Below are 27485 nucleotides of genomic sequence, written 5' to 3'. Positions count from 1 at the left end.
TAATACCTCAAACATTAATACTTATCTAGATACTTGAAAATATTACAAGAACAATATTTTATCCTTACAAAAAATGATGTTGGGATATAAATTAGAGGTTTGGGGATTGAGATAGGTTGTATTTTTTGTAGTTGTGTGTAAGGTTTACCTAATACAACTTATACAAATTTCACATATAAGCTAACAAAAGTGAAATGAACAGCATGAACATTAAAAAATGAAAAGTATTAGATAATAATGAATAATACTGAACCGTGATAGATGAATAATACTGAACAATGGTTGTTGACAGTAATATTCTGATATGTCCCAAATACTTTTGATAAACTATAACTTGAATGTCTTCAATAATTTATGATATTGCCAAGTTAGGTCTTCAATAATTCTACTCTCCACCAATATATGTATTACTCTTACCTACAAAGTTAAATATAAAATAAAATAAAATACATTTAGAAACATTGTCTTCATCTTTTCTTCCTTTTTTTTTTTTTTTTTTCCTGACAATGAAATGTAACGTGATTACATTAATATAAAAAAGAAAAAGAAAAAAGAGCCGATTGATAATTTATTCGAACAAATCCAAAATGAGAGCAATCATTCATAAGTCGAGGCTCAAGAGTGAAGCCGACTAAAAAGATCAAAATTGAATTACTACTACCACTCAAGTACTTGTATTGGGAAACGATCAAAATTACTTGTTTGCTACGAAGAAGCAGCATCGACCTGTCCCTACTTCCCAAACACAAAAAAAAAAAAAAAAAAAAAAACGATTTAGGACAGCCTGAACCAACCACAATAAGCATAACCGAATAAAACCAAAAGCAATCGAAAATTAAAAAAATTAAAAAAAAACCAAGAAAAGGACCCCTCGATTACGTGTAAGATCTAGTGGGGGCATCCCCAGTTACTAGTCTCTGTATCTCTCTTCCCCACATTTCTTATTTAAATCCCTCTCTCTCCCAGATTTTTTTTCGTCTCTCTTCACTTTCATCACATTCTCTCTTTTTCTCTTTCTTTCTCTCTCAGCTTTCTCACAGGTACGATTCGCTCGTCTTTCGCTCTATAGCATATTCCTTTTCTAGGTTTCTCTTCGTCCGCCGACTACTACTCTCTTTCTCTGCCTCAATTTTCGATTTTTCTTCACCTAGTTTAGGGTTTCCGTTTCTGATATTTCGTTCGCTTTAGGTGTTGGTTCACTTTGATTTGGTTTTTACATAATCTCAATTTTGCTATTGTTTTCTATTTTTGTACGTTGAGAACTAAAATGACTTAGTGACGGTTTCTCTTATAGGATCCGTTTGGCTGCCGAGAAACCGTCGGAAAATGACAGCATATAAAACAGGTTGCTGGCCCTAGCTTATAGCTGTTTCGTAAGATTCCTTAATGTTTCAGCTAAACTCAGTAACGCATATATTCCCCTGGAGTACTACATTTACATATGAATTGCGTTTTGGAACTTTTTTGTTCAGATACTGATTGGAAGAGAAGCGGAGTGTGTTGGAAAGGAAAGCATATATGTATATATCTTCAGCAATCAGGTTAGAACTACGAGTCTTTTCTCTCTCTCGTGTTGGAGAGGTATCTTTATACTATACATATTCTTTTGCTGGTTTCTATATGGTTGAACAGTACTTGCTGCCCATTGTTTTTATGGCTTTTTAAGTCTTTAACTTGAAAAACTTTACCTTATTGGATGCACTAACTTTTTTGTTTTCCCTTTTCACCGAGATGTGAAATTTTATCACTGGATAAACGTTTTGCTCCTAGTTTAGTAGTTACTAAGGTTAAATAGACTATAGTATTCTGTTATAATTGTACGAATGCTATATTTTATGGTTTTAGGGAATCTTTTATAATCGTACGAATGATTCAGGGTTAGTTCACTTAAGTTTATCAAGTAAAACTGCATAAAATATTGTGAATACTGTATTTTTTTTTTTACCCACCTTCTGGTTGTTTTAGTTAAACACACAAATGCTTAGTTACCATGTTGATTAGTTGCATTAGTTGGTAACTGTTTTAGTTATTAGATTTACTTGATTAATTTTGAACATAAAAAATGGCACAGTTGCACACTGTCCATCTTAGTAGTTGATAATTATATATAGAATGTTTTTTTTTCCCCATATTATCATGATTGTAGTGCTACCATATTTTTAGGAAAAAAGTAGTACTAGTACTACCATCGTCTTTTTGTCTCTTTGTATTTAGGTGAGCTGTGGGGTGTAAAATTTTTCATTTTGGTGTCTGTTTTCGGAAAGGGGGAGGGATCACAAAGTACAAACATATAAGAATAAAATAATACCATAACATTTGTAGAAATATAATAGCAAAACAAAGAGTAACGATAGTTATACAGTGTGTATGAGACACATAGCTGAAATCATGTTTTTAAAAACACGATTTCACCATTTCATAATTATAATTGAAATCGTGATTTCAACACAATAACAAGAATATTTCTAATGGAACGTCTTTCACAATCCTTGGAGAGATGGTTCACTAATAGATTGAGGGATAAGTAATTTGACTCATTAACATCTAAATCATGAATGTTTGGACTCTGGAATCCATATTATGCAAGGAGACATTGTTTTTGCTAATTCGAATAAGGGTAATATAAAATCGGTCAATTTCTAGCATCATATCCATAGTTAGCACATTCGTCATAGTTAGAAGCTCCAGCTCCATATCAAGATCATGGTCGATATCGTTACTATCATCAATAAGAAAGCCTTCTGGCTTGTTGTATAGGAACTTGTTCAAAAATACTGTAATGAAAGGAACATAGGAGTTTTCCGCTTGGTATTTGACCAAATAGGATTGTCTAGTAATGGCAATGTCTAACTCAACTTGTTTAACAATAATTAGCGCAAAATAAAAATATTAAAGAAGAAATCAAATTTGATTTTCTAGGTTTGCTCTATGTTCTTCATGCATAGATTAGCCTTTCGTATATATAACATTCTTACTTATCAAAAAAAAAAAAAAGAAGAAATCAAATTTGTTTATTCTGGGTATGTGATCTAGTAAAATAGTTTGTCGTTTCAAAAAGAAAAATGTTTTATTTAAGATCATATCTTTATTTTATTTTATTCTTTTGACATGTGTCTCTCCCAATCTCCCTTAACTTTCCGTTTACCCCCACCTCTCTCTCTCTCTTCTCTCTCTCTCTCTCTCTCTCTCTCTCTCTCTCTCTCTCTCTCTAAATGCGTTTATATGAAGTCGTCACATACTTTCTAGCAGTTGTTCTTGAATCCAATCGAGTTAAAGTCTATTGTATTTCACCTTGGTTCATCTCATTTGTGCTTGAATTAAAGTGCGTTGGTGGTTCATTTACAACTAGACTTTTGGTGGAACAGCTAGTGTATTCATCACTCACTGGCACCTAATGAAATCAACTTGCCTAACCATTAATCCAAAACCTCGCTGCCCGTCGATTATCCAATGCATATTGATCGGCTGTTTTGAACCCAATCATGCTTGAGTCAAGTGATGGGTTTACCCTCAACGTGAACCCAACCAACCTGTGAGCACCCTAAAGCCCTATATTGAGCATTTACTAGGTTGATATGAACTATATAAGCGGACATGAAAAGTTATAATTGTGATTGCTCATTTTAAAGTATTATGCAGATATAACTAACAAAAAACTAGTTCTCAACTATAACACCAAAAAATAATGTCATGTCTCATTCTTTAAATTGTTAAAACCATAAAACATACCATAGTTATTGGAACTCCTTAACCCCATTGGGATAATGTTCTAGAACACACGACCCAATTGTGGTAGATTAACATTCTCATTCTCCAAATTTAGTGACTTCGAATGTAAAGAATAAACAATTGATTTGATTTTAACGAAAGAAAAAAAAGAAAAAGAAATATTTGATCCGTTTTCTATTTTTATACAAATTTTTTTTTAAATAAAAAAATAGCAAGATATGAACAAAAATGTCCGCTCCATGATGATTGTGTTTTACCATCAGTCCAAGACACCTATTGGTTTTTGGTTTAGGTGAAATGCAGACCCATGTATCCTATTCAACGACGAGAGGGTTGAGATCTTATGCACTTAATGAGATTAAGTCACGTTCACAGCGAGTAAGGCTAAAAGGATCAGTTGGGTAAAGTTATTTGGTTTGCATTGCTCACTATTCTCTATCCTAGATAAGAATAGCTGTAGTTGTTAAATCTTTTGTTTGTTTGCGGTTGTTTGGGTGTTGGGTTGGTCTTCCCAATTACTTGTGGGCCTGCTTTATTTGTTGATTGTCTTGCCCATATTAAGCTTGTTTGGTTGGTTCAAGTGGTTTTTTTTTGGGGCCAAAGTAGAGCTTATTTAGGCCATTTTAGTGTCAGCCCCTTATTGCCGTGGAGGAAATATAGGACTACTTGGGGAGTTGGAGTGGGTAAAATAGTACTCATTATGGAATTGATCAACAACATTGCCAAAGCTCATGGGGGTGTGTCTGTATTACATTCCGTTCCTTGCTAAAAAAACGATCCTTGTTTACCAACCACACATTGTCTATCCAAATCCAATTCTGTCTCGATATTTTCCTCAAAATATCCCATTCGTGCGGATTCTTCCCCCGACATTCTTTGTTGCTCTTAGCTGGTTCAACTATTATTCATCTCATTCAAAGACTTTTAATGCCATTTCTTAATCCTTTTTTACTTTCTTGCTTGCATTTTTGAATTTTCTACCTGTTTATTTGCACTATGACTACTAGACTTGAGCTTAACCGCTAAGAGTTCCCTTATGAGATCTATTAAGTTCGATGGAAAGAACTTCAACTATTAGGTTTGATAAGTAGAGACATTCTTAAAGAGGAAAGGGATTATTTGATCATCTATTATATGACAATCCATCTTCTTTTATGATTTGTGAGTGATGCTACTATTTTAGACGGCTTGAACATCTTTCTCACCTCCACTGCCCCATTAAGCATTTGAAATCAAGAGGACAATCTTATCATGTTTCTCATGCTATTTAGCATATAACCCAATAGTGGGGCATTTAGTTGCATCTTTGATCTTCGAAGGTCATTTAGGAGTGTTTGCAACACATCTTTTATGTAACTGAGAATTTCATTCATTTGTATGATGTCTTTAAGTAGTACTTCAATCTTGAGCGAGGCAATTAGTGATTTAGGTCAAGAAATGGGATTTAATTTTTTATCTTTGGTTAATTTTTGAATTTTTATGTGATTTTCGTTATTTTAGCATTTAGGATTTTGATTCCTTAATTGTAGTTGTTTTTAAGGTTTTTATAGTCAAATTAGGGCCCTATTATGGTAGGTATCAAAAAGAATCTCTTTTAGAAATTTTTTACTTGGAAATCTGGAGTGCCTTTAAATAGGCGTGCAATATGTAGACCGAAAATTGAACTTCAAAAAATTTCATATAGAAAATTTCAAAGAAGTTTTTCTCTTTTTCTGGTGGATTCTAGGTTTTCCTTATGGATTCAAGTAATCCCTTACGGATTTAAGGGTTTCGTTAAGCTATAACGATATCTAGCCCTATCACACCTTTCATTTTGTGTCAATTGGTATCAAAGCTCATTAGTATCTTGATATGGCAAAAGGTGATGACCAAAATAACCACCTTAATTCACAGTGATCATGGGGTGAAAGCTCTCATGGTGGCTATTCAAGATCATGATGAGAGGATGACTTGTGGATTCTGTGAGATTCTCAACATGCTCATTGATCTTGGTTTTGAAGGCAAAAGAGATCATAATGATGGTGGAGGAACATGCATCAAAGACCTTGCTTATAATCAATCTATCAACCGACATGGTTGCAATTTTAATGATGTTCCATACTTTGATGTGGTGTTATACAAAGAAGACTTCATGGATTGGATCTTGGACCTTGAGGATTATTTTTCTTACGCAAAGATCCTTGAAGATTTCAAGGTGCTTTTTGTATCTAGAAACTTGTGAGTGATGCAAAGGATTGGTGACACGATATACAATACTTTTAGAATGTGAAGAGGCAAGATTAGAATTTCCTTATGGCCAAGAATGAAAAGATCGATGGTTAGTTTTTTCTTTCCCTGTGATTATGATGAGATATTGTTCTATACAAGTTATAGTCATAGACAAGCAAATTTATTTCAAAAGGATTGTAGTGAGAATCTCAATATCTATTCATTTAGGGAAAATGAAAATTTAGATGTCATTTATGGAATGAAAATTTCAATCGAAGAAGCAGGGTTGGAAGACCAACAATTTGAAGAAAGATCATCTATTAAAGATGATATTTTTGAAGAAGTTTTCAAAGAGGCTCAAGAAGAAAATATGGAGTTGGTTGAGGTGTGACAAAAATTATGAGTTGATATGAAGGCGATCCCATAACCCTCTACCTTCAGGATCCTATTGACAACGCATCAAAACCAATTGAGATCTCGTGGGAGTATAAAATTTTGATTTGGTATTCAATCCGTTGTTAATTGATGTTGTAAATCAATTGAAGGCCAATCAAGAAAATTTTATGCTACAATATCTCAAGGATACAATTTCCAAAGTTGGATCCAGTTATCAAAATATTCAAAATATCTATTTATTTGTAGCGAAAGATTTTAATTTCTAGACAAAACCTTGAGTTCAGAGTTTCATTTAAGTGGAGGGGTCTGATGTAGTACAAGATATGAGATTTAATTTTTATTGTTTGTTAAGTTTTGAAATTTTATGTAATTTTCATTATTTTAGCATTAAAGATTTTATTTTCTTGATTTTAGGTGTTTTAAAGTTTTTTTTTCTTTTTCTAGTCAAATCAGGGTCCTATTACGGTAGGGTGTCAATTAAGGGTTTTTTTTTTTTTTTTTTTTTTTTTTGTGGATTTAAGGAACTCCTTATAGATTTAAGTGTTTCGTTTCACTAGAACGATATCTAGCCCTATCATGCTTTCCATTTTGCTTCAAGTAGAGTTTAGCATGCTAGTATTCTCAAGCCATGGGATTGTATGGAGAAGTGTCGCCAGGATATGGATGTAGCTTGATTTCTTAGTGGACTGATATGAATTTGAGCTGATTCATGCGCAGATTCTATGTAGTTTTGACCTTCCATCTATTCATGAAGTTTACTTCTGATGTCAGCATTCCATTATTTCTAAATTTGCCACCATTTTTAGTGAGCGTCCTGTACTTGTTGCCTTTTGTGGTAGTTTTGATGGATCATTAGGAGGCCACACGGTGCGCATGGTGGATTAAAGGGAGGTGGATGTTCTGGAAATTGGGAACCTAAGAAGTGCATGCACTATGGGAGCTACAATCATACCGTTGACTATGGTTGAGACCTCCATGGCAAGCCCTCTGAGTCTACCAATCAGGCATTCACTCAAGATGAATCCACTCCTGGATCAGGATCTTCCATTACTGTCAAGTAGACATATTTGATCTCTATATTTAAGGACGAGCATGCACAATTCCTAGCTCATCATTATTGAAATGCTTCTTCATCTAGTTCCACTTTAGCCCAGGTATGACATCACATTGTCTTTTGTCCTCTACTTCCAATCCATGTATCATCAATTCCAGTATTACTAAGTAGTGAGTATAGCACTGGCATAGTTGTCCAAACTTGAATTGTATCGTGAATTGAATTTCATTTTTTCATATTGTGTATAGTACAATACAAAAAACACCAAATAAAATTTATAAAAAAATTATAGATATACATATTTGAAAGTTATATTTATTAAATTCATAAGACATTCAACTAATGACTAATTTAATTTCACTTATGTAATAATATTTAGCCAAGCTAACTAAGGGTCTGTTTGAATATCGCTTATTGCTGAAAATTGAAAATACTGTAACAAAATAATTTTTAAATGTATGAATAGTATGGTAGGATCCATTTTTAAAGTTGTTTTATTGAAAAAAAGTACTTGCGAGTCCCGTGAATAGTGCACGGGATACACCCAAAAAACACTGTATGCTGGATGCTGGGCCCGCTATCCAAACTCTACCTAAGTATGTATTTAGGACTAGCTTATAAGCTTGATTTTTGCTTTTTAGCTTTTATGTACAACTTTTTAAACTTGACACCTGGTCTTATTACCATGTGATTCGGGGTGCTTTGAATTTTTTGTTTCCTTGGAAGGGTGTTTGGAAACCAAAGGTTCCTAGGCGAGTGGCGTTCTTTTTGTGGATAGCTGCATATGGTTGGATCCTCACTTTGGATAATCTAATGCTTAGGGGTCGCCCGTTGGCTACTTGGTGTTGTATGTGTTGTTGTGATGGGGAGTCGGTAGACCACCTTCTTCTTCATTGTCTTGTTACTCATTCCCTATGGACTTTTATGCTTTAGGCTTTTGGTATTCATTGGGTTATGCCAAGATCAATGGCTGGTTTGTTATCTTGTTGGCATTAGTGACTTGGGAAACATAATTCGGACATTTGGAATTTGGTTCCAGGGTGCTTATTGTGGATTGTGTGGTTGGAATGAAATCGTCGTTCCTTTGAGGATGATGAGAAGACATTGGATGAGTTAAATGTTTTATGCCAACGTAGTCTTTTGGAGTGGTCTCGTTGTTGGGGTTTTACTGATTGTTCTTCTCTCTTTGAGTTTATGTCTTCCCTTAGCTTAGTTTCATGATTCTCTTTTTGTTGTGCTGTTTTTTCTATTATTTATTGTTGTTCATCATCATGAACAACTTGTACTTTTCCTTATGTACTCATTAATAATAGTTTTATGATTACCTATCAAAAAAAATGTACAACTTTTTAAAACCTCAATTTTTTTTAAAACTTTTCCTCACTTTTTTAAAGTACAAGTATATTTTAGCACATTTTTAGCAAAAAGCTAAATAAGTCATTTCTAAACAGACACCAAATAGATCAAATTAACATGTGTAATTATGAAAAGAAATTTGTAATTATGAAAGTAAAGTGCCAAGTGTGTAGTACAAATTTTGTAGAAGGAATGTCTGAAAAAAAAAAAAAACTCATTAACATGTTATTTTATTGGGCTCAAATCAGGTAGCCAAATCATCTTGTGTTAAAAATAAGCCTAATGACTTTTTAAACCTTTTGATTTTGGATTGCAATTCTTTTGGAACTCATAAAAAAAAAGATTGTAATTCTTTTGGAGCAGGCCAATAAATATTTTCTGTGTTTACTCTTATTTCTGCTCTTGAATAAAATTTATTTTACTTTTAAAAGATTTATGGGAAGAAATGCAAGAGGGTAAGAAGAGATGGACAACAGCGTGGTGTTCGGGTGGCTTTAATGTAGTGGTGTTCCCATTAGTAAGCTGGGGTTGTGAGAGATTCTCTTGGACAATGTTTAATTTCTCAGATTTCATTAATGTGTCATAATTATTGGATATTCCTCTTGAAAGGTTTTTTCACCTAGGGTAAGGTTAGGAGTTTACTTCCATTTCTTGTATTTTTCATTTTCAAGCTTCAATGTTGTTGAAAAGAATTTTTATGCAGTTCATTGGTTGCTACCTGGGCTTGTTTCATATCATCATTATGTTTTTCTAGGCTGTGGCAGTTTGTGAAGGGGGAGTTCATTTAAATTTGAGAACATATGTCTAAGGGAACCAAATTTTGTAGAAATTTCAAGGAGTGGTTGGCTTGGCTAGCTATGTACTTGCTAGGAAGCTCCAAGCTTTGGAAGGCGATTTAAAAAGTGAAATAAAGAGTTGATCGGGGATATAAGGGTGCCAAAAAAAAAAAATGCTTGAGTTAATTAGGTTGGATTTGAAGTAGTGGAAGAGTTGCCTTAAACAATAAAAGAAGTTGATGGTGACAACATATTGTGGAGCCAACAACCTGGTGGTAATTTTAGCATTAATAGTGGCAATGATGAAAACCTGTCATGAAGGGGAATGTCGGTGAACATCTTTTGGCGTTGTTGGTTGCAATAATTTCAGTGGTAGTACTGGAAATGGTAGTGGTGATGGCGTGTGGCATGTTCTGTAATAGTTATGGTAGATAGTATATGATAGTAGTAATGGAGATTTTGAAGATATTGTTGATAATTTTTGGTGTTGGCAGAGGAGCAATGGTTTCATTGTGTGGTACTAGTGTAAATGGTTATGTTGGTGAAGGTGGTGATAATAATGGTGACATGGTAACCCAAAATTTTGTGATATTAATGATGTTGTAGAGGATGGTTATGGAGATGTAGTTCCTATGATAATTTAGGTGGTGGTGGCATTTTTCATTATCATTCTTAAAGAATGCATTCTTTTAAATTTTTTAATTAACTTATCAAATAGAACTTTTTCATAACTTATCTGCAAATATGAACTATTTACTTTACTACAAATTTAAAATGAGAAATAAAAAGAACCTGAGTTCTTTGGTTAATTGTTTACTGCTATAGTTAGCATTAATTTTGGTAATAGTAGAATAGTACTCTACTGTGTCTAATAAATGGAGATCACTAGTTTGACTCTCCCTATACCCCTCCCTTGGGGCCACAACTTGCAAAAGAGAAAGAAAGTAATATTTAGGAATTTAAGGATGTCCTTTTTGGTTGTTGAAGATTTTAAAAGGTTAAATAAAATGAATTGCTTAATCAAGTTTAGTAAATAGATGATAGCCTTCACATGTTTGTGTTTGTCTAAATTTTGAAAATAAAAAACCTAAGACATGGAAATACAGATTCTCAGATTGTTTCATGGCAATGCTTGCAGGCATCCAGATTCTAGTGAGCCATTTGAAATGAAACTCATGATTCTTGGCAATTGTAAAATATTTGATGAATAAAATGAAATAGTAGCTTCCTGTAGGTACCCTTTCTGACTGGATGGCTGCCTTAGGTGTCCATTCCTTTTCTAATTTGCTGGAATTTTTGGACTTATTTACTCTTCGTTGAAATTTTAACCACCTCTCTATGTACAGTGGCTGCGTTGTTTTTTTTGTTTGAATGAAATGTTTCATTTACTTACAAAAAAAAGTAGCTTCTTGCAGGAAGATTCTACAATCTTTTCTTTGTCCTTGCATTGTAAAAACCTTATTAAATCTCTACAAAATATCTTGTTGTCTTGACTTGGATCATAGATTATGATAGATGCTTGGAGCGCATCAAGTTGATGTATCTTCTTCTACCTTCATGACATTACCTATATTTGGAAAAGAAATTCTCCTATTGAATCCATTGTCATGCTTTTCTCACTTAATTTCTCTCTCTGTTTCTCTCTCTCATTATGGTAATGCAATTGATATGGTTTCGGTACTATTAATGGTGTGGAAACCTTCCTTTGAAGGACCTATTCCCTGATCTGTTTGAGCATTCAGCGGATAGGGAGGCTTTAGAGTCCGTTTGGATAGCACTTATTGTTGCTGAAAGTTGATAAAAACTGATTGTTGCTGAAAACATTGTAGCAAAATAATTTTTAAATGTGTAAATAGTATCGTGGGACCCACTTTTAATATTTTTTAATATATAAACAGTGCGTGAACAGTGTGTGAACAGTGCACGCACAGTCACGCACAGTACACGCACAGTGAATTTTGTCCCCCAGTCAACAAGTGCGGCCAGAAGAAAAAAAAAAAAAAAAAAAAAAAAAAAGTAAAACGCAACTTAACTTTCAGCAGAAAAACCTGCTATCCAAACACAGTCTTAGTCTCAGCCGTGATGGATTATCATGAGGATGGGGTGGCTGGGAGTTGGAATTTACTCTTCCACAGAGACTTTCATAATTAGGAGTTGGAGTATTGTGTATTCCTTTTTTTACCATATTTATTCTTAGTTGACTAGGGGGAGAAGAGAGGGGGGGGGGTGTTGACAAGATGAGATGGTGTTTGAATAGTAGTGGTAATTTTGATGTTTGGTCTTACTATGAGACAATTAACGGTATCAATGCTCATTCCTTTTCTTGGACGAGTATTTAGTGTATTAAGGCCCCACAGAGGGTATTGTTCTTTTGTGTACAACTTCTTGGGTTAAGATTCTTACTATGGATAACCTTATCAAGAGGGGTTCTATTTAGTTGATTGGTGTTATCTGTGCGGTGGACTGGGGGGAATCATCTATTGCTCTATTGTGATGTTGCATATGCTTTGTAGAGTGCATTTTCTAAAAATGTTTGAGATTTAGTGGGTGATGCCATTGATTGAGCAACTTTATTATTTGGTTGGAGAAACTGGTTTGGTATATATGCCTCGGATGTATGGAATCTTTTGCCGGCCTGTTTGATATTGTTATTATGGAAGGAGTGGAATACTCGGGGTTTTGAGGAGGCTGAGAGCTCTTTAGATCAATTGCAGTCCTAGTTGATTGGTCTAGGGCTTTGGGGTTTTACTCATTGTACTTCCATTCTTGAGTTTCAAAACTCCCTTAGATTTTCTGTAATTTTTTTAGATGCTTTGAGTTTGTCATCGTGAATATGAAGTTTTCAGTTCTTCAATAAATTTCATTATTACTTATAAAATAATGTAATGAATTCAAGATCTACTTGTATCTTCTTGTGCATAAATTTCAGTTGGTTAGGTAATTCAAAATTAATCACAAAGAAGGTTGTAGCCAACCTCTTGGGCTATTTTCTGGTAGAGACCAATGGCCTATAAATGATTGCATACTTGGTTATGATTTTGAAGTTGTTTCCTTTTTTGATAAGAATTTTGAAGTTGTCTCCTTTGCATCCAAATCGTCTAGTACTTGAACTTGTGGTCCTTGTTTTCTCTCCATTTAATTTGGCTTGGGCAGAATTTAAGGGGCTGTGAAGTGAGTTAGAGTTATTTTAAATTGTTATGATTTCAAGGTTGGAATAACTTGAAAGTTATTTAGATAAGTCTTCATTTGTTTAATGTTTGGATAAAGGTTACTTGTTTTATACATGAACATTTTTTTCATAATGCTGGTTAAGGGTATCTTATTGCCTGTAGCTAGTTAGGCATAGGTCAAGTTTAGTGAGTCTTGATTGGTCCAAGTCTTGGCCTTGGCTAACTAGTTTGCTTCAGTTTCAAGTTCATAAAATGAATGAAGCATCCATCTTCTCTTTTGAGTTAGTTTGACATCAATGTTTCCGTAGCAAGAAGCCACATGAACAAGAAAACCTTTGGAGATTTGGAATCAGATAAGAAAGTCTTCACTTGAAGTAGGATATGATCTACAAGTGAAAGGATCATTGACTGTTAACATCTCAATTCACCTCTTCTTTGTATGTGCGACTCCATTATGCCTAGTTGCATTAGATAGCTTTCAATCTCCTGAATGCTTAGATTCTATGAAATGTATGTGTACCATTGTAGCCTTAAAAGTGGTAAATAAAAAGGGATGCTATGGGGCTTTGATATACACACTCTCAAAGCAAATTATGATCTTCAAACCCTTCTAGCCTAATGAGTCAGTCTTATCAGCTCCTACTATGACAATACCATCACTAACACTTCCATTATCCTCTTATCAGAAACGGGAAAAAAAAAAAAAAAGAAGAAGAAAGAAAAATAAAATACACTTAGCATCCATTTTACTCTAATTATGCAGCCCTGGAGAAATCTTCCTAGTTCATATGTGTACATCTAGGTCTTCTTAGGCTAGTACCTTGATGCATATTTGTGGGAATCCTGCTATTTGATGAAGGTTCCTTTGAAAATCTTCCTTTCTTCTCATAGATAATCGTGGAATATGTTTCTGAGTTGAGGTTTTTTGCAGATCTGATAGGATACTCTTCATGATATTTTTTTCATTCATCCTGCAGGCATTTTAAAAGATATGAATTATATGCCTATTCAAGGCAAACAACACAGTTCATTCAAGCTGAATCTATAATTCAAATATGTGCAGAGCAATTCCAAAATTTCTTGAGAGACCAATGAGCTCCAGCTCATATGGCACCTTCTCCCCTCCTAAGAGCTAGGTGGAGGATGTGGTTGTGGGTTCAAATCCCACCCAGTGCATGTCTAAAAAGGATTTTCTTAAGATTTTTTTAAATTGTCTCAAATGAACTGCAACGACAGCATATCCCTTAAATATAATATGCGGTGTCATTCTTCTATCAATATTCTTTTTAAATTTTATTTTTTGTAATCTTTTTTAAAGTTCTTGCCAAGTTCTACTTTTATAGACACTCTTTTCAAGGGAAGTTGAGTGCATATAATTTTCTTCTCTTTTTTATTTTATTTTATTTATTTTAAATTTTTTAGAAATAACTTTTCCCTTCTGCTTTAAATAATTCTTCTGGAGAAATGTTCAAAATTCTTGCCAAGGCCTTTTATCTCTTTATGTGGTTAGATATGGTTTTATTTTAAAGCTCAAGCTTGCATCATTGTTTTGTCAAGCATCTCAAGAACTGCTGCCAGAATCAGTATGTATGCTTGTAGGTGTTTGAACAACACATGTAAGTCTTTGCTTTTGAGGTTTTCCATAATGAAACTGTTGCGGATGATTTTTCACTACTTAAACTAATGACTTTGACCTTTATGTTTTGGTTTATAAGTAAATTAACTTCTTCTTTAAGAAATTTAATATTGCAAATGGTTCAGAGGCATATTGATATCCTTGTTTTTTAAAAAGATCTTTTTTATGCATGTATTCTTGGTTGACAGCTGTTGGGACCCTTATTGGGAAGCTATACCTGTGTTGGCCTTAGTAATTAAACTCAGTTCCTAGATTTTCCTTAATGCTGGGTTTTTTCTGTCCCTTGATTCATCTTGAGTTCCAAAAGTGTTACTTGTGTTACCTTGCCTTGGTTGATGGGAAACTTCTTTTCTGTTTTGCTAGAGAATTATGATACTGGATTGCATGCCATTGTCTTTATCCTTGACGAGTGGTTGCTTGTATCCTAGTGATGTATCTTGTTTTGCAACTTAAATCTTTTTATGTGCAGTTTAAATTTGGTCCACCAAGCTATAGTTTGCACCCCGACATTTTGAACGAGTGGCCAATGATGACCAATAATGCGGTGTTGTTTTAAATAAACCAGCACTGATCACTGTTGCAATTAAAGCTCTGGATTCCCTTCTGATTTTTGGATTGCACTAACATTGAACTTCTGCCAGGTAAATGGAATATTATGTTAAAAACTGGTCCATGCTTGTTTAGTATGCTGGTAATTATTATTGAATATTACCAACTTTAATGTTAACGACTCTAGGGGTTTTTATGTCCTGATAGCTTAATGATTTTTTAGGTTGCTAAGTAGTTTAGTCAGGTTCTAGAACTGCATTTGTATCATTAGACAGAGCAGTGTTGCATATTCTCAAGTATCTGTACCTTTTAACCCAATGTAATTCAAGTTTTCTTACATGGAGTCAAAGTTTGTTCTGATTATCCCAGCCTCTATGTGCATATTGTTTTATTACTATTATTTTGAATTGCAGTATTCTCTGTCTGTTAATGAAAAGAAGACCATATCTCTATAATTTAATGATCTTGGTGTGCTATAACATTCTTTATTGCAATAGAGATCATGCAATCACTTTTTATAATTGTTTGTTTAAAATTTTCCAAGGGAACAAGAAGGTAGGTGCTACATTAGCTCATTTTTGAACTTCTTAATTGAGTTCAAATATGCAGTTTTGTTTCAAGAGTATTTTGTTTGAGACACTAATATAGTTATGCTTACTTGTCTCTGAGTTACGTTCTTACTTTAGTACCTGCTAGTGTTGGTTCTTTTTGTTCATCCAGATGGCGATTTATTCATAGCCTCTTTATAAACTAGATAACTGGTATAAACCTTTTAGCTGGTTTGTCTGTTTCAAGGATAATGACTTGAAGATTGCTAAAAAAATGTGTCGCACAAGCACTGCATTTCAACTACTCTTTATTACTGTTAATCTTATCATTACATAAGTAGCTGGTTTAATTGCTCATCACACACATGCTAAATTTGGTGTCATTGATCATTTCAAAGTATCTTCTTACTGAATTGTTGGTGGCTCTTATACCTTACCTCACAGATAGAAACGTAAATCTATAGCCACAGGCCATTTTATTGGTAGAGACCAAGTAGCATCCAACTCGAGTTGCATCTTCTTCATTATTGCAGTTGTAGTCTGCTGCAGTTATTTGAGAAAACAAGTTTGGGATCATGTTTTTGGAAAAGTACATTGGTATTCATGATTGAAATATTTAATTTATAGGATAAGATACCCCAGTTTTGTAGCTCTTGTTGGTGTCTCATAGTTTTGTTGCTGTGGCTGGCTAAGTTGGAGATGGACAGGTTCATGTGGGTCCTCTCCAATGCCAAGACCATCTAAGAGAAGGGAAGTTCTGTTTGCTCCATTTGCATCCCTTGTTCCATAGACCTGGGATCCGAAACTTTTCTGTTGAGGTTTACTATAAAAAATCTCAAATTTGGCATAAGTTCAAGCATTGAACTAATTTCATATTATAAGATATATTTGAAGTTCATATTACTTTTATAATTGATACCTTCTTATATAATTCCATGTTTTCTTGACGGATTAAGTTTACCTTCTTATACAGTTCCATATTTTCTTGGTGAATTTGGTTTCCCTGCAACAAGGAGGATGAAATTTAGCTGTGTGAATAGTAACAAAAATGAAAATGAAAATAAGCAGCCATTGTTTTCAGTGTTGACCTTTCGATTTAATTCTTCTATTTCATCCATTAAGATTTGGTCCTACAAAAGTAAAAAATTATGGTGAGCAACATGCATGGGCTTTATATTCAAGTAGTGGAATTATAGAGAATGAGCTTTGCATAAGGGAAGAGGCCTTCAAACCTTTTTCATACGAACACCCCGAAGACTCATTTCCAATTGATTCTCCAAATTTTGCAAATCTTTGACACTCATCCCAGAGAGTTCTTCACCCATCATTTGCCTGTTATTTTAATAGACGTTTAAGCCTTCAAATTTGCATCTTGAACATATCAAATTCATTTGTGAGTTGCACTTAATGATATCAAGAGACCATATCTTCCAATTATAACATTACTAGTACTGTTGATAAATACTGTGCTTTGAGCTCTGATGATCCTATGATTTACCCTTAGATCACACTCTTGTCTTGTTATTGAAGGCTTTTACTTGCACATGCAGAAAATCTTTTGTGAGCGTCTAATTGGTCCATTCTTCATTCCCTGCAATGCAAGTTCTCTAGCTAATATGCATGAAAATTTGTTGCATTCTTTCTTGACTTTGTGCAATGATTATGTACCAAAAAAGACTTTGTATGATGATGCCATGTAAAATCTATTTCCAAAATTGTCTATAGTACTTTCTGTATTGATCTCAATTTTGGTCTCATGATATTCAGCTTGGTTGTAGCTTGAGATCATGGAACATTTGAACTTGGCCCAGCATATTGTATCCGCTGGGGAGTAATACAGTCCACATGCCTGATCCATTAATCTTATAGAATCTAACTAATTATTAAAGTCCTTGATGTTTTCAATTACTGGGGCTTTTGATAAGGTGTGTATTGTTTAACCATGGGTTGGGAAAAGTCTTTGGGGCTTCTGTTCTGAGCTAGCCTCAAGGCAAGACCAAATAATATGGTCTTTTTCAGCAGACTTGTGTGCTAGAACGCCTTGAAACATCTTGATCTGAAAATTGAACTCTTTCTACAAACAATGCTAGGTAGAAATAAAATCATGTTACTTTAAAAATCATAATTTATCTTCTTCTCCTTGTTTGTAAAAGTTTATAAATATGACAAACATTTGGTCAGAAATTCCCAAAAACTTTGAATAAATAACATGGCTTTTATTCTAGTATCCAACTTTCTCCCTTTTCAACAAACAAACCTTGAATTCATTTCTCTTTATAAAGTAGCACATACATATGCTTAAGTCCAATTTAATGACAAGAAGATAATTCAGAATGTAAATCCCAGCTTGACCAATCTGATATTGACTTCTTCGGAAGATAGAACTAATGTTTACGATCTATTTATCTTTCTAACTTTGTATTGTTTTTTATTTTGCTTCTTTTATTGCTTATTCCACTACTTGGCTTGAAAAGAAATTTTATCAAGCTAAGTTAGAAATTGATATCTGGCGTTATGCATCTGACATAGTAACATTTTTTTAGTTCAGTAACATTTTTTTAGTTCTAGTATATGGCTATCTACAAAAAACTAGAGAAGGGGACATGAGAAAAAAAGTGTCCTTTGCCAATTTACTATAAGGAATAGATGTATGTTTCAATCTAGGAAAAAGAAATATCATGTAGTAGATCTCCAATTTGTGGGTGATTCTACCTAGTTTGAGTCTGTAAAAGCCATCACAAGCAAATGATAATGCACCATATAAGAGTCCACATGTTGGGTGAGCCTTAAGGTATCTGTGGCCATGTATTGACTCACCACACTATCATAAAATGGTTTATTAGGTTGGGTAATGATGAGGAAGTTTATTTTATGTACCAACCAGGGATATGTCTTTAAATTAGGTAGCGACTCCCTCTAATTCATATACAATTTGACATAAAGACCCATAGAAGTTCTTACAAGTTTTGAATGTAACAAGTTGATCTCTTCCAATATATCTAACACATTGATGCCAGAGCATCTAATCCCAAAGCAGAAAATAACAAAAAGTTTATTTTGTCTAGCCCATAGTTTTTATATTACTAGTCTCTTTTTTCTCTATTTTATGTTTTATTTTTTTTTTCTTTAGTATTTTAAAAGGTCATGTGACTAGCATGTGTGAGGACATAACTGGCTGCATGTGTGATAAACAACATAACTGGTTGTCAGGGTTGAAGACTTATAAGAGGCGAGGGAAAGCTGGTTTTAGCGCTCAAGCATTAATTTGGGATGTTTACCCTGGGACTTTTCTTAGATAGTATAAGTTAAATTGAATCTTATTTTATTATTTATTTTCTATTGGATCAGTTTTAGTTAAATAAGGGCAGTTTTGTATTTCAGATTCTGTAATGGGCTGTTCTTGGCAGTACCAAAGGCCCAGGTCTCATTTTAAGTTTTGAGTCATTTCCTACTTGGTTTAGAAGTTCTAAAGTATTTTTTGTTTGTTATTAGTAATCCTAGTAATTCTAGGAATAGATTATTTAGAGTCCTAGTCCTTTTAGGAGGAAAGGATTTAACAATAGCCTATATGAAGGCTTTATTCTAGTTAATATTCATAGAGAGAGAGATTTTAATAAAATTCCAGAGACTTATTTTAAGTTTTGAAGGTGTGATTGCCTTCTCCTACCTAAGTCTAATTGCTTAGGAAAGTTGAGGTGTGGTTGTCTAGGATTTGCCTTTCTTTATTTCTTGGTCTATTCTCTGTTATAACGCCAACCACAGCTATCAACATATTCAAGATTCAATCTTTTCTTGACCTAAACCCTTAAACATCAATCCTATTTCAAGAACCCTTTAACATCTCAAGGAATCTAATTTAGTGCTGAATTCCTAAAAATCCTACATCAATGTGACTTTTAATGAAGCTGAATGGTTAGGTGTTATTGTTATATGTAAGTTGGAGGGCTAGGATTCTAAGATTACTAAAGGCTATTGTAACTAGCCTCTTTTGAGTCATTATAAGCAGCATTTTCTTGTCTATTTATGAAATTTCATATTTGAACATTTCTTGAGCTTTTAGATCCTAGAAATTGATATTTGATTGTTCCAGCTTTAATCCTATTATCTTTTTCTTCGCTTTAATCTTCTTTGCTGTTGTAATTTCTTCTTAAACCCTTATTCTACACTATAACTAAGTACTCTTCACTGCATCAAGTGGTATGTAAGAAAAAGATTTTAGATCTAAGCCGCAAAATTTAGATCTGAGTCAGTTCCAACTTTATGCCATCGTTGGTTGTGGGGGTAGAGCAAATCACGGTCAGCAGATAGAGATGGTTGAGATGAGTCATGATTGAAGATTTGTCGTGAGCTATCCTAGTTCTTTATTGACATGAATCAATGGGAGCTTGAATGGTGATTTTAGAAGGCGACTACAAACCTTGGCACATATTGAAAGGTGGTCTGGAGGATGAGAATGATGATATGGAAGAAAAAACCCTCTTCCATGATGTTAGACCCATAGGACATGTGACACAAGGCAAATTAGAGGATCGGTTTGTGCATACCCTTGAATTGAATGGTGAGGAAATCAAGATAGTAGTTGCCGATTTTTTTGGAAAGATGCATGTGGCGGACTATTTAGACTAGGAAGCTAGTTTAGAGATGTACTTTTAGTGGAAGCCCATGAATGAAAATTGAAAGGTGTTGTTACTGTGCTTCAATGGTTGAAAAGCAGCATGCTTGACAAGGCAAGCCAAAAATCTGCACTTCCCGCATGCAAAAGTGACGGAAGCAATTTTTGCGAGCTGATTATGCAATGAATTGTATGAAAGATTCTATTCATTGAAGCAAAGAGGGAATCATGTGGAGGAGCATTTCGGAGTTCAATAACTTTTTTAACATTTAGCTAAAGCAACGGCCAACCTAGATTAGCAGCTAGCTATATTTAAATCTTTCCCAAGGAAATCTTTGCAACAAAGGAATTTTTTTTTTGGGGAATAATTAACATCATAGGTTTGGTTATTTACCTGATGCAGGAAGGAAAAGACTGAAAGAGAGAATTTATTCTAATTTAGTTTTATTTATTTTTGGACATCAATTTTATTTTTTTATCAGGCCCTAGTGTTTAATTAGGTTAATTGGTATTTTATTTGAAGTAGAGGTTATTTTTGTCATTTAATAAGTTGGGTTTCCTACGCCAATTAGAATTAGGGTGTAGTATTCCTATATAAGCATACTATGTACTCCTATCAAATGGGGATGATTTTGATGAATGAAAGTTACTTTTAGATTTTTTGGTCTGGTGCCAACTCTAGCCAACCCTAGGTGCTGACTTCTATTGGTTTATCTTGCTTGGTGCTGCCTCCTAAGTTCCTATCATTATTTCCTATCTTTTAATTTTATTGTCAATCGTTTGGGTTGTCTTGCATCAATACACCCCTTTGCAACAAGCTAAACTTTCAAGCGGTCAATTGATCTATTAGGTAAATAATTTATTATATACACCCATCAACAGCAGATCCATCACTTCTTCCTCTAATATGGATAACCCTTCTGCTTGCCTTCCTCAATTGACACCGCTTACTTTACCAACCACAAATCCATTGACACCCTTTACGGGTAAAGGCGATGGCATTTGTCCTCATGAGTAGAGACACAAGGCGATGGTACTCTTCCTAATGAGTAGAGACTACTCTGGTGGCTGAAGTAGATGTACAAGATTGTGAGATATTTTCTAATTCCTAGAAAATATTTGGTGGGGGGACCTTGAATCATCCCCATAGAGTGAGTTTGTGGAAGTCTATTAGTTGTGACTGGCCTTCTTTTGTTCGTCGCATCCAGTTTAAGGTTGGGATTGGTTTTATTGTTGGATGCTGGTAGGACATCTGGTGTGGGGACACCCCTTTGAGTTTGAGCTATCCAGAACTATATACCATTAGTTGAAATAAGGAGGCCTATGTGGCCGATGTGATGAAGTTTCCAAATGGTGTTCTTTTTTGGGACTTAATTTTTGTAAGAGCACCCCAAGATCGGGCATTGGAATCTTACTACAATTTCATGGCTAGAATCTATGGGATCCCTTTGAGAGGAGTTAGGGATGATAAGATTTGTTGGAAACTTGCTATGGGAAGAGGTTCTGCCGTTGTTCTTATTATCAAGTTCAGAAAAAATGTATTGATTAGTCTATCCCTTGGAAGACTCTTTGGAAGCCTAAGGTCCCTTCCAAAGTTGCTTTTTTGTCTGGACTGCAGCTTTGGGGAATATTCTGACAATTGATAATTTTTGGAGACGGAAGATTTTGATTTTGAATTGGTGTTGCATGTGTAAAAGGAATGGGGAATCAGTAGACTATCTCCTTATCCATTGCCCCTTTGCTTTTGATTTGTGGTCTATGATGTTTACTTTGTTTGGCATTCACTGGGTTATGCCGAAGATGGTGGTGGAGTTGTTGGCTTGCTAACGGGGAAAGTTTGGGCGACATTGGAATAGTGCTATTTGGATGGCTGTATCTCACTGCTTGATGTGGTGCATTTGGCGGGAGAGGAATAACCAGCATTTTGAGGACTTGGAGAAATCAGTTCCAGATCTCAAATTTTCTTTTTTCAAGACTCTATTGGACTGGGTTGCATTGTTAGATTGTCATTCTTTCTCTTCTTTTCATGATTATTCATTTATTTATTTATTTTCAGTTCATGGGTTTATGGACTTTTGTACTTTATGCTCTTGATTTGTTTCTTTGTCCCTGATGTATACTCCCTGAATGCTCAGGTGACTATTCTTCTCTTTATAATATAATTTTTATTACTTGTCAAAAAAAAAAAAATGTTATACATTAGCTACATTGAGATGATATAACTTGTGCCCTTCAGCATAAAAAATTTATGAAGTATAAGATGGAGAACGAAAAGGCGTCATGATAGATCTCAAAAAAAGATTTCAATGCAAATGTTCTTTGCATGTTTCTTTAATTGAAAATGAAAATGGTGGACTTGTATATTTCTAAATAGGGTCAAACACTAGTATGATGACATCATGTTTACAAGTGTCAGATACATTAAATCTCAATAACGCAAAACTATGTATAAAGGACTTTTTGATTAAGAATTTCTCGTCTTGTTTCTGCATTAATATGTATTATAATAAATTCATGTGTTCGGGAAAAGGATTGTACCGATGGTTTTCTTGCAAGTTTTGCAATTGTTGCCTTAACATTGCTGCCTCCCTTTGCCAAAACTAGCAAGTAAAGAAAGGAAGAATTGATTAATATGACTGTACTATAATAAATAGTTATTTGTTCAAATATTACCATAAAAACATATCTGAATGAATAGAAATAAATAAATCCTCATAGTAACTCTAGAATTAGCAATGCATTTTGAGAATGAATTTAATAAGCATGTTATATTACCATTCACTACATGATTGTAGCAGCTTTATATACAAATACGTAGTTAGTGTGTGTGTGTGTGTGAGAGAGAGAGAGAGAGATAGAGAGAGTATGTATGAATTTTGGTGTGGTTGCTACTTATCAAAAAAAAAACAAAAAAAAAAACTTTTGGCGTGGTTGCTTTGTCATTGAATCCCTGGAACGGTAAATGAGAAGGAATTGGGAACTAGGGTGTAGGTGAGATTCTGGCTAGCAGCTAAGATGGTTCTGTAGGACTGATTTGAAGGGTGGTTCGATGGCTATTGGTTAAGGGAAAATATGCGTGGTTGTAGGGTTTTGATAGGGTAAGGAGAAGGACTTGATTATTAAATTCTGAATTTGGGGACACAAAGAGAGGAGAAAAGAGAAATTTGTGGCTGTTTAGTACCCAGAAACAATACCAGCCAATGCAGAAGAGGAGAGAATGAAGATAGAGAGAGAAAACTATAAGCAGACACCCTTCAATAACAAAATACTCGTACTTCAAATCTGAATTTCTTAAGAGAAGCATAGATATACTGGCACACTAGGACTAGGGATCCTAATTTAACCAGTATACAAAACACTTAATACAACCCTATAAAACATGTTTAAATATAGTAGGAATACTAGAAACTCTAGATCAAACAGAATCAAGAAAATAACCCCAGAATAAAGTTGTGCTTTGGAATATTATTAAATCCATTTGTGGCACAATTTTTTTTAAAACGTTCATGGTACTGTAGCAATATTGTTCATGGGACTGTAGGTATGGTTCTGTTCATGAAACTGTAAGAGTTACTTTGATGTATTGTTTGTGTTAGTACAGCTAGAATTTTAAAGGCAATTTTACTAGTTTTTTTTTTTTTTTTTTTTTTTTTAAATTTTAAATTAAAGTTGATGTGTATAGCTATGATTAGATTTAACTAGGGGCTATAGTTATAGTTAATAAGGCTTTGAGGTTTAATCCTCTTAAGGATAGAGGTTATGATAGCTTTGTGAAATGGCTATTCGTAATCAATAACGGTGCCTTTGGCTTGTTAGTTCCTTAAATAATTCTAGGGTTTTGCTTATTTCAGCACCCTAAAGAGGTCTCTCTGTAAGAAACTTTGATTTTGAATTTTATTGAAGTAAATCCCTGTGCCATTGCCCGGGCATGTAAATATCTTAAGCTACCAAATCCAAAAATCAATCAAAAGATGGCAAGTTCTCTCTTTGGACTCTCTAGGATATCCATCTATTTTTGATAAATAAGCAAACTTAATAAAAAATACAAACACCACCCAGCACACAAGAAAAGACATTTTCTACACATTCTTTTTCGATTTTACTCCATTCCATTTTGTTTGTCCACTATTTCATTTTGAAATGTACCAAAATATTGTCCACTTATAAAAGTCAACAGTCACTATTTTCATAGCTTTCTAGCTTTCCTAGCTTACCTGTACTTCATTTGAAAAATCAATTATCATTTTCTATTTATTTTACTCAAATTTGAATTAAAGAGGGTGATTTGGAAACTTCTTGCTTTTTATCTCAAAAGCAATGCATTAGATAATGTCTCCTTAAAATATTATCAAAATGGAAAAAAATTTTGGATTTGAGGGAGCATTTTCCTTTTGATATGGTACACAGCATATATTGTGCAGCTATGTCTTAATATGAAAAGAGTTCAGACCTATATCCTAATAATTCACTAAACTGCAAAAGAAGACTTCCTTAGGTTTGTATGAGCAAGGTGGAGGTTGAGTTCATGGGTTTAAGATCCACTGGGTGCATGTGTAATTACCAATTGAAAAAAAGAGCTAATATCTGTGCCTGTTAGTTATATTTTGTTAATTAATATTTATGTAGCTCTTGGCCACGCCGTTAGGGTGATGAAGGCATTGTTCCTCCTCGATACATCTATCACATATGGGTACAAGCAATGTTGTTGAGGATGACATGAAATGGATTTTGAGGGATGAGAAAGCTTACATGAAGACAAGCAAGAAAGCAAGGAGCGAGCTTGAATGATCACCTTGATATGCCCTATGTTTTACTTTCTACACTTTTATGATTCTCATGTTTGTTTTTTGAATTTAATAAAGGATTGGAATGTTCCAAATACCCTATGAAAACAGCCTTATCATCTTTTAATTTGGGCAATAAGAGAATCACCTTTTTATTATCTTTGCTTATTTTCAATTATTCCTTTTTTTTTTTTCTTTTCTTTCTTTTTCCTTTGCCATGTAATTTTTGCCCATGATGTCCCTTCAGAAAATTTTCACCATGCCCATGGTCTTTTCTTCTAATTTTTACCTAGACTGCCCTTTCGAATTTTCAATCTAGCGGGGTTTTTTGCCTAATTTTTGCCCTAGCCGCCCTTTTAGTTTTCAACCTAGTAGGTTTGTTTTTTTTAAAAAAAAAAAATTTTATGCTGTATTTCTGGAGTCTATACAAGTTAATTAAGTGAAGCATCTATTCCCCATCCAAATTTTGTGATCCTCATAACACCTCTATACATGATTTCTTGATGACAAAAGGCCCAGACTACCTTTGCTTCATCTTCCTTCTTGGGTCAAAAGTTTCATCTCTAAGCACTTTTAGGACCAAGTCTTATTCTTTAAGGTTTCTCAGTTTAACTTTTTGTTGAATGCTCTAGCAATTCTTTTTGGTACCCTTATGCATGATATTGTGCCTTAGCCCTTTTCTCATCTATCAAAGCCAATTATTCGTATCTTGCCTTAGCCCAATCCTCTTCTAGAACCTTGGTTCCACCAATACCCTAAAAGATTGTATCTCCACCTCAATAGGAAGCACCGCCTCACTACCATAAACCAAAAAGTAAGGTGTTGCCCTAGTCGATGCACGAATAGAAGTTCTTAAACCCCATAAAGCAAACGGAAGCTTCTCGGCCCAATCTTTGTATTTTACTACCATATTGGCTAGGATATTCTTCACACTCTTATTAGCTACTTCTATGGGCCCACTAGCTTGTGGTCGATACGATGAAGACTTGTGATGCTCAATGTTGTAAAACTTAATGATTCTTCGAACCTCCCCCTCAAAGTGGGAACCGTTATCAGAAATGATCTCTTGGGGTACCCCAAACTGGCATATGATGTTGTTTTCTAAGAATTGAGCCACATGCTTAGCCTTTAATACGGAGTAGGAGGTTGCTTCCACCCACTTGGTGAAATAGTCAATTGCCACTAGAATGTATTCGTGTTCATTTGAAGTCTTAGGAGCTATCCTTCCAATCACGCTAGCGCCAAACCGAAGAAGACATAAGAAGTCAAGCTATACAACTCACTAGGTGATACATGTTCAAGTTGGCATGTGTCTAACAATCATGGCAACTCTTCACATAGTCTACACAATCGGTCTCCATTGTATTCCAGTAGTACCCTATCCTTAGGATTTCTGGCTAACATTCTTCCATTCATATGAGGGCCATAAATCCCTTGATGAATTCCATTACCTTCTCGGCTTTTGCCTTCTTCAAACAACGAAGGTCTATGCCATAATAGGATCTTCTATAAGTTGTCCTCCACATAGGGTATATTATGTTGCCATCATCCTAATGGAGTGACGTTCTCTCCTATCGACACCATTCGGATATGCTCCCTTCCAAACTCCATGATGTCATAGTACCACGGAACTTCCTCTCCTCTATGGTCATTACAAAAGCTTCGTTCTTCCTTTTATGCACTTCTTCATAACTTTGCTCAATCTTCAAAGGTCGTGCCACACTCCCTCGAGTATCTCAACCATGGAGCTAAGGTAGCTAAGGCATCTACAAATTGATTTTGAACTCTAGGATGATAGTGTATTCAATTTTGTCAAAGGTCATAATTAAGTCCTCAAGTATTGTTGATAAGGCTTCAAGTGTTTTCTTTCACCTTCCATAAATTTTGTGCTTAGGTTATAACCAAAATTGAATCTCCAAAGACTTTGGCCTCCTTTACCTTCAATTCTTGAAGTGCTTCCATTCTGGCAATACAAGACTCATATTCAACCGTGTTATTAGTTGCTTCAAAGTTCATCCTAATTGCCAAATGTATGTGAGATCCCTCGGGGATGATCATAAGTATTCCTATCCCATTCCCATATTAATTTATAGCTCCATCAAAGTACATCTTCCATGTTCTAACTCAACATTCAAAATGTCCTCATCTGGAAAGTATTCTTTACCATCTTCTCCCTTTATAGGATTCTCGGCATAGAAATCTGATATGACACTCCCTTTGATAGTTTTTCTAGCCATATACTTCAAATTGAATTCTACTAATAAGATCAATCATCTTGAAAATCTCCTACTTAAAGCGGGTTTTTGAAAGAGATACTTCAATGGGTCCATTCTTGCTACCACCTATATTTGGAAAGGTAAGATGATATGTCTCAATTTGTAAGGCCCAAACAAATGCAAAAGCATGACTTTTCTATGGGGTGTACCTAGTCTCATAATTATGGAACCTCTGCTCAAATAGTATATGGCCCTTAGTATTCTCCTCTTACTGCAATAAAAATTTAGTATATTTTAGCCCCCGCTGGCGACGCCGGCCCAGTCCCTTGCCGTCGCCGTCGATCAGCCTCTTTTTTTTTTTTTCTTCACTCACTCACTCCGATTCACTCTCACTCAGTCACAGCGCCGACGTCGACCTAGCCTACCGACGCCATCAACAACAGCGACATCC

The 27485-nt window shown here is 34.6% G+C and overlaps 1 protein-coding gene and 1 long non-coding RNA gene across 11 annotated transcripts; one reads left to right on the top strand and one right to left on the bottom strand.

Moving 5' to 3' along the window:
- LOC112026454 (agamous-like MADS-box protein AGL16) lies at window positions 1-22803 on the bottom strand. 8 transcript variants are annotated; one of them, XR_010631422.1, is made up of 8 exons: window positions 22573-22800; window positions 16655-16754; window positions 16511-16552; window positions 16342-16425; window positions 16060-16214; window positions 15860-15965; window positions 13510-13660; window positions 496-735 (listed from the first exon to the last, which is right to left on the bottom strand). XR_010631422.1 is itself a non-coding variant. In XM_065779637.1 (6 exons), exons 1-6 carry the CDS (start codon window positions 22611-22613, stop codon window positions 15947-15949), a joined length of 417 nt encoding a protein of 138 aa, XP_065635709.1. In that variant the 5' UTR covers window positions 22614-22803; the 3' UTR covers window positions 15700-15946. The 8 variants fall into 8 exon arrangements, 5 of the variants coding, with proteins under 5 accessions (XP_065635690.1, XP_065635709.1, XP_065635693.1 ...); XR_010631421.1 differs by having other exon boundaries at window positions 497-732; XR_010631418.1 differs by lacking the exon at window positions 496-735 and having other exon boundaries at window positions 13162-13660.
- LOC112026493 (uncharacterized) lies at window positions 825-15242 on the top strand. Of its 3 annotated transcripts, XR_010631428.1 has the most exons (5): window positions 825-1040; window positions 1295-1345; window positions 1473-1541; window positions 7173-7487; window positions 14795-15242. It is a non-coding gene; the product is annotated as an uncharacterized LOC112026493 (long non-coding RNA). The 3 variants fall into 3 exon arrangements; XR_010631429.1 differs by lacking the exon at window positions 7173-7487 and having other exon boundaries at window positions 884-1040; window positions 1295-1373; XR_010631427.1 differs by lacking the exon at window positions 7173-7487 and having other exon boundaries at window positions 895-1040.
- Window positions 22804-27485: the final 4682 nt, after the last annotated feature.

The sequence above is a fragment of the Quercus suber genome, unplaced genomic scaffold (genome assembly GCF_002906115.3).
Source record: "Quercus suber isolate HL8 unplaced genomic scaffold, Cork oak 2.0 scaffold_13, whole genome shotgun sequence".
Taxonomy (NCBI): Eukaryota; Viridiplantae; Streptophyta; class Magnoliopsida; order Fagales; family Fagaceae; genus Quercus; species Quercus suber.
Note: the sequence above shows the minus strand (reverse complement) of the source record. Positions and strands in the feature narration are given on the sequence as shown.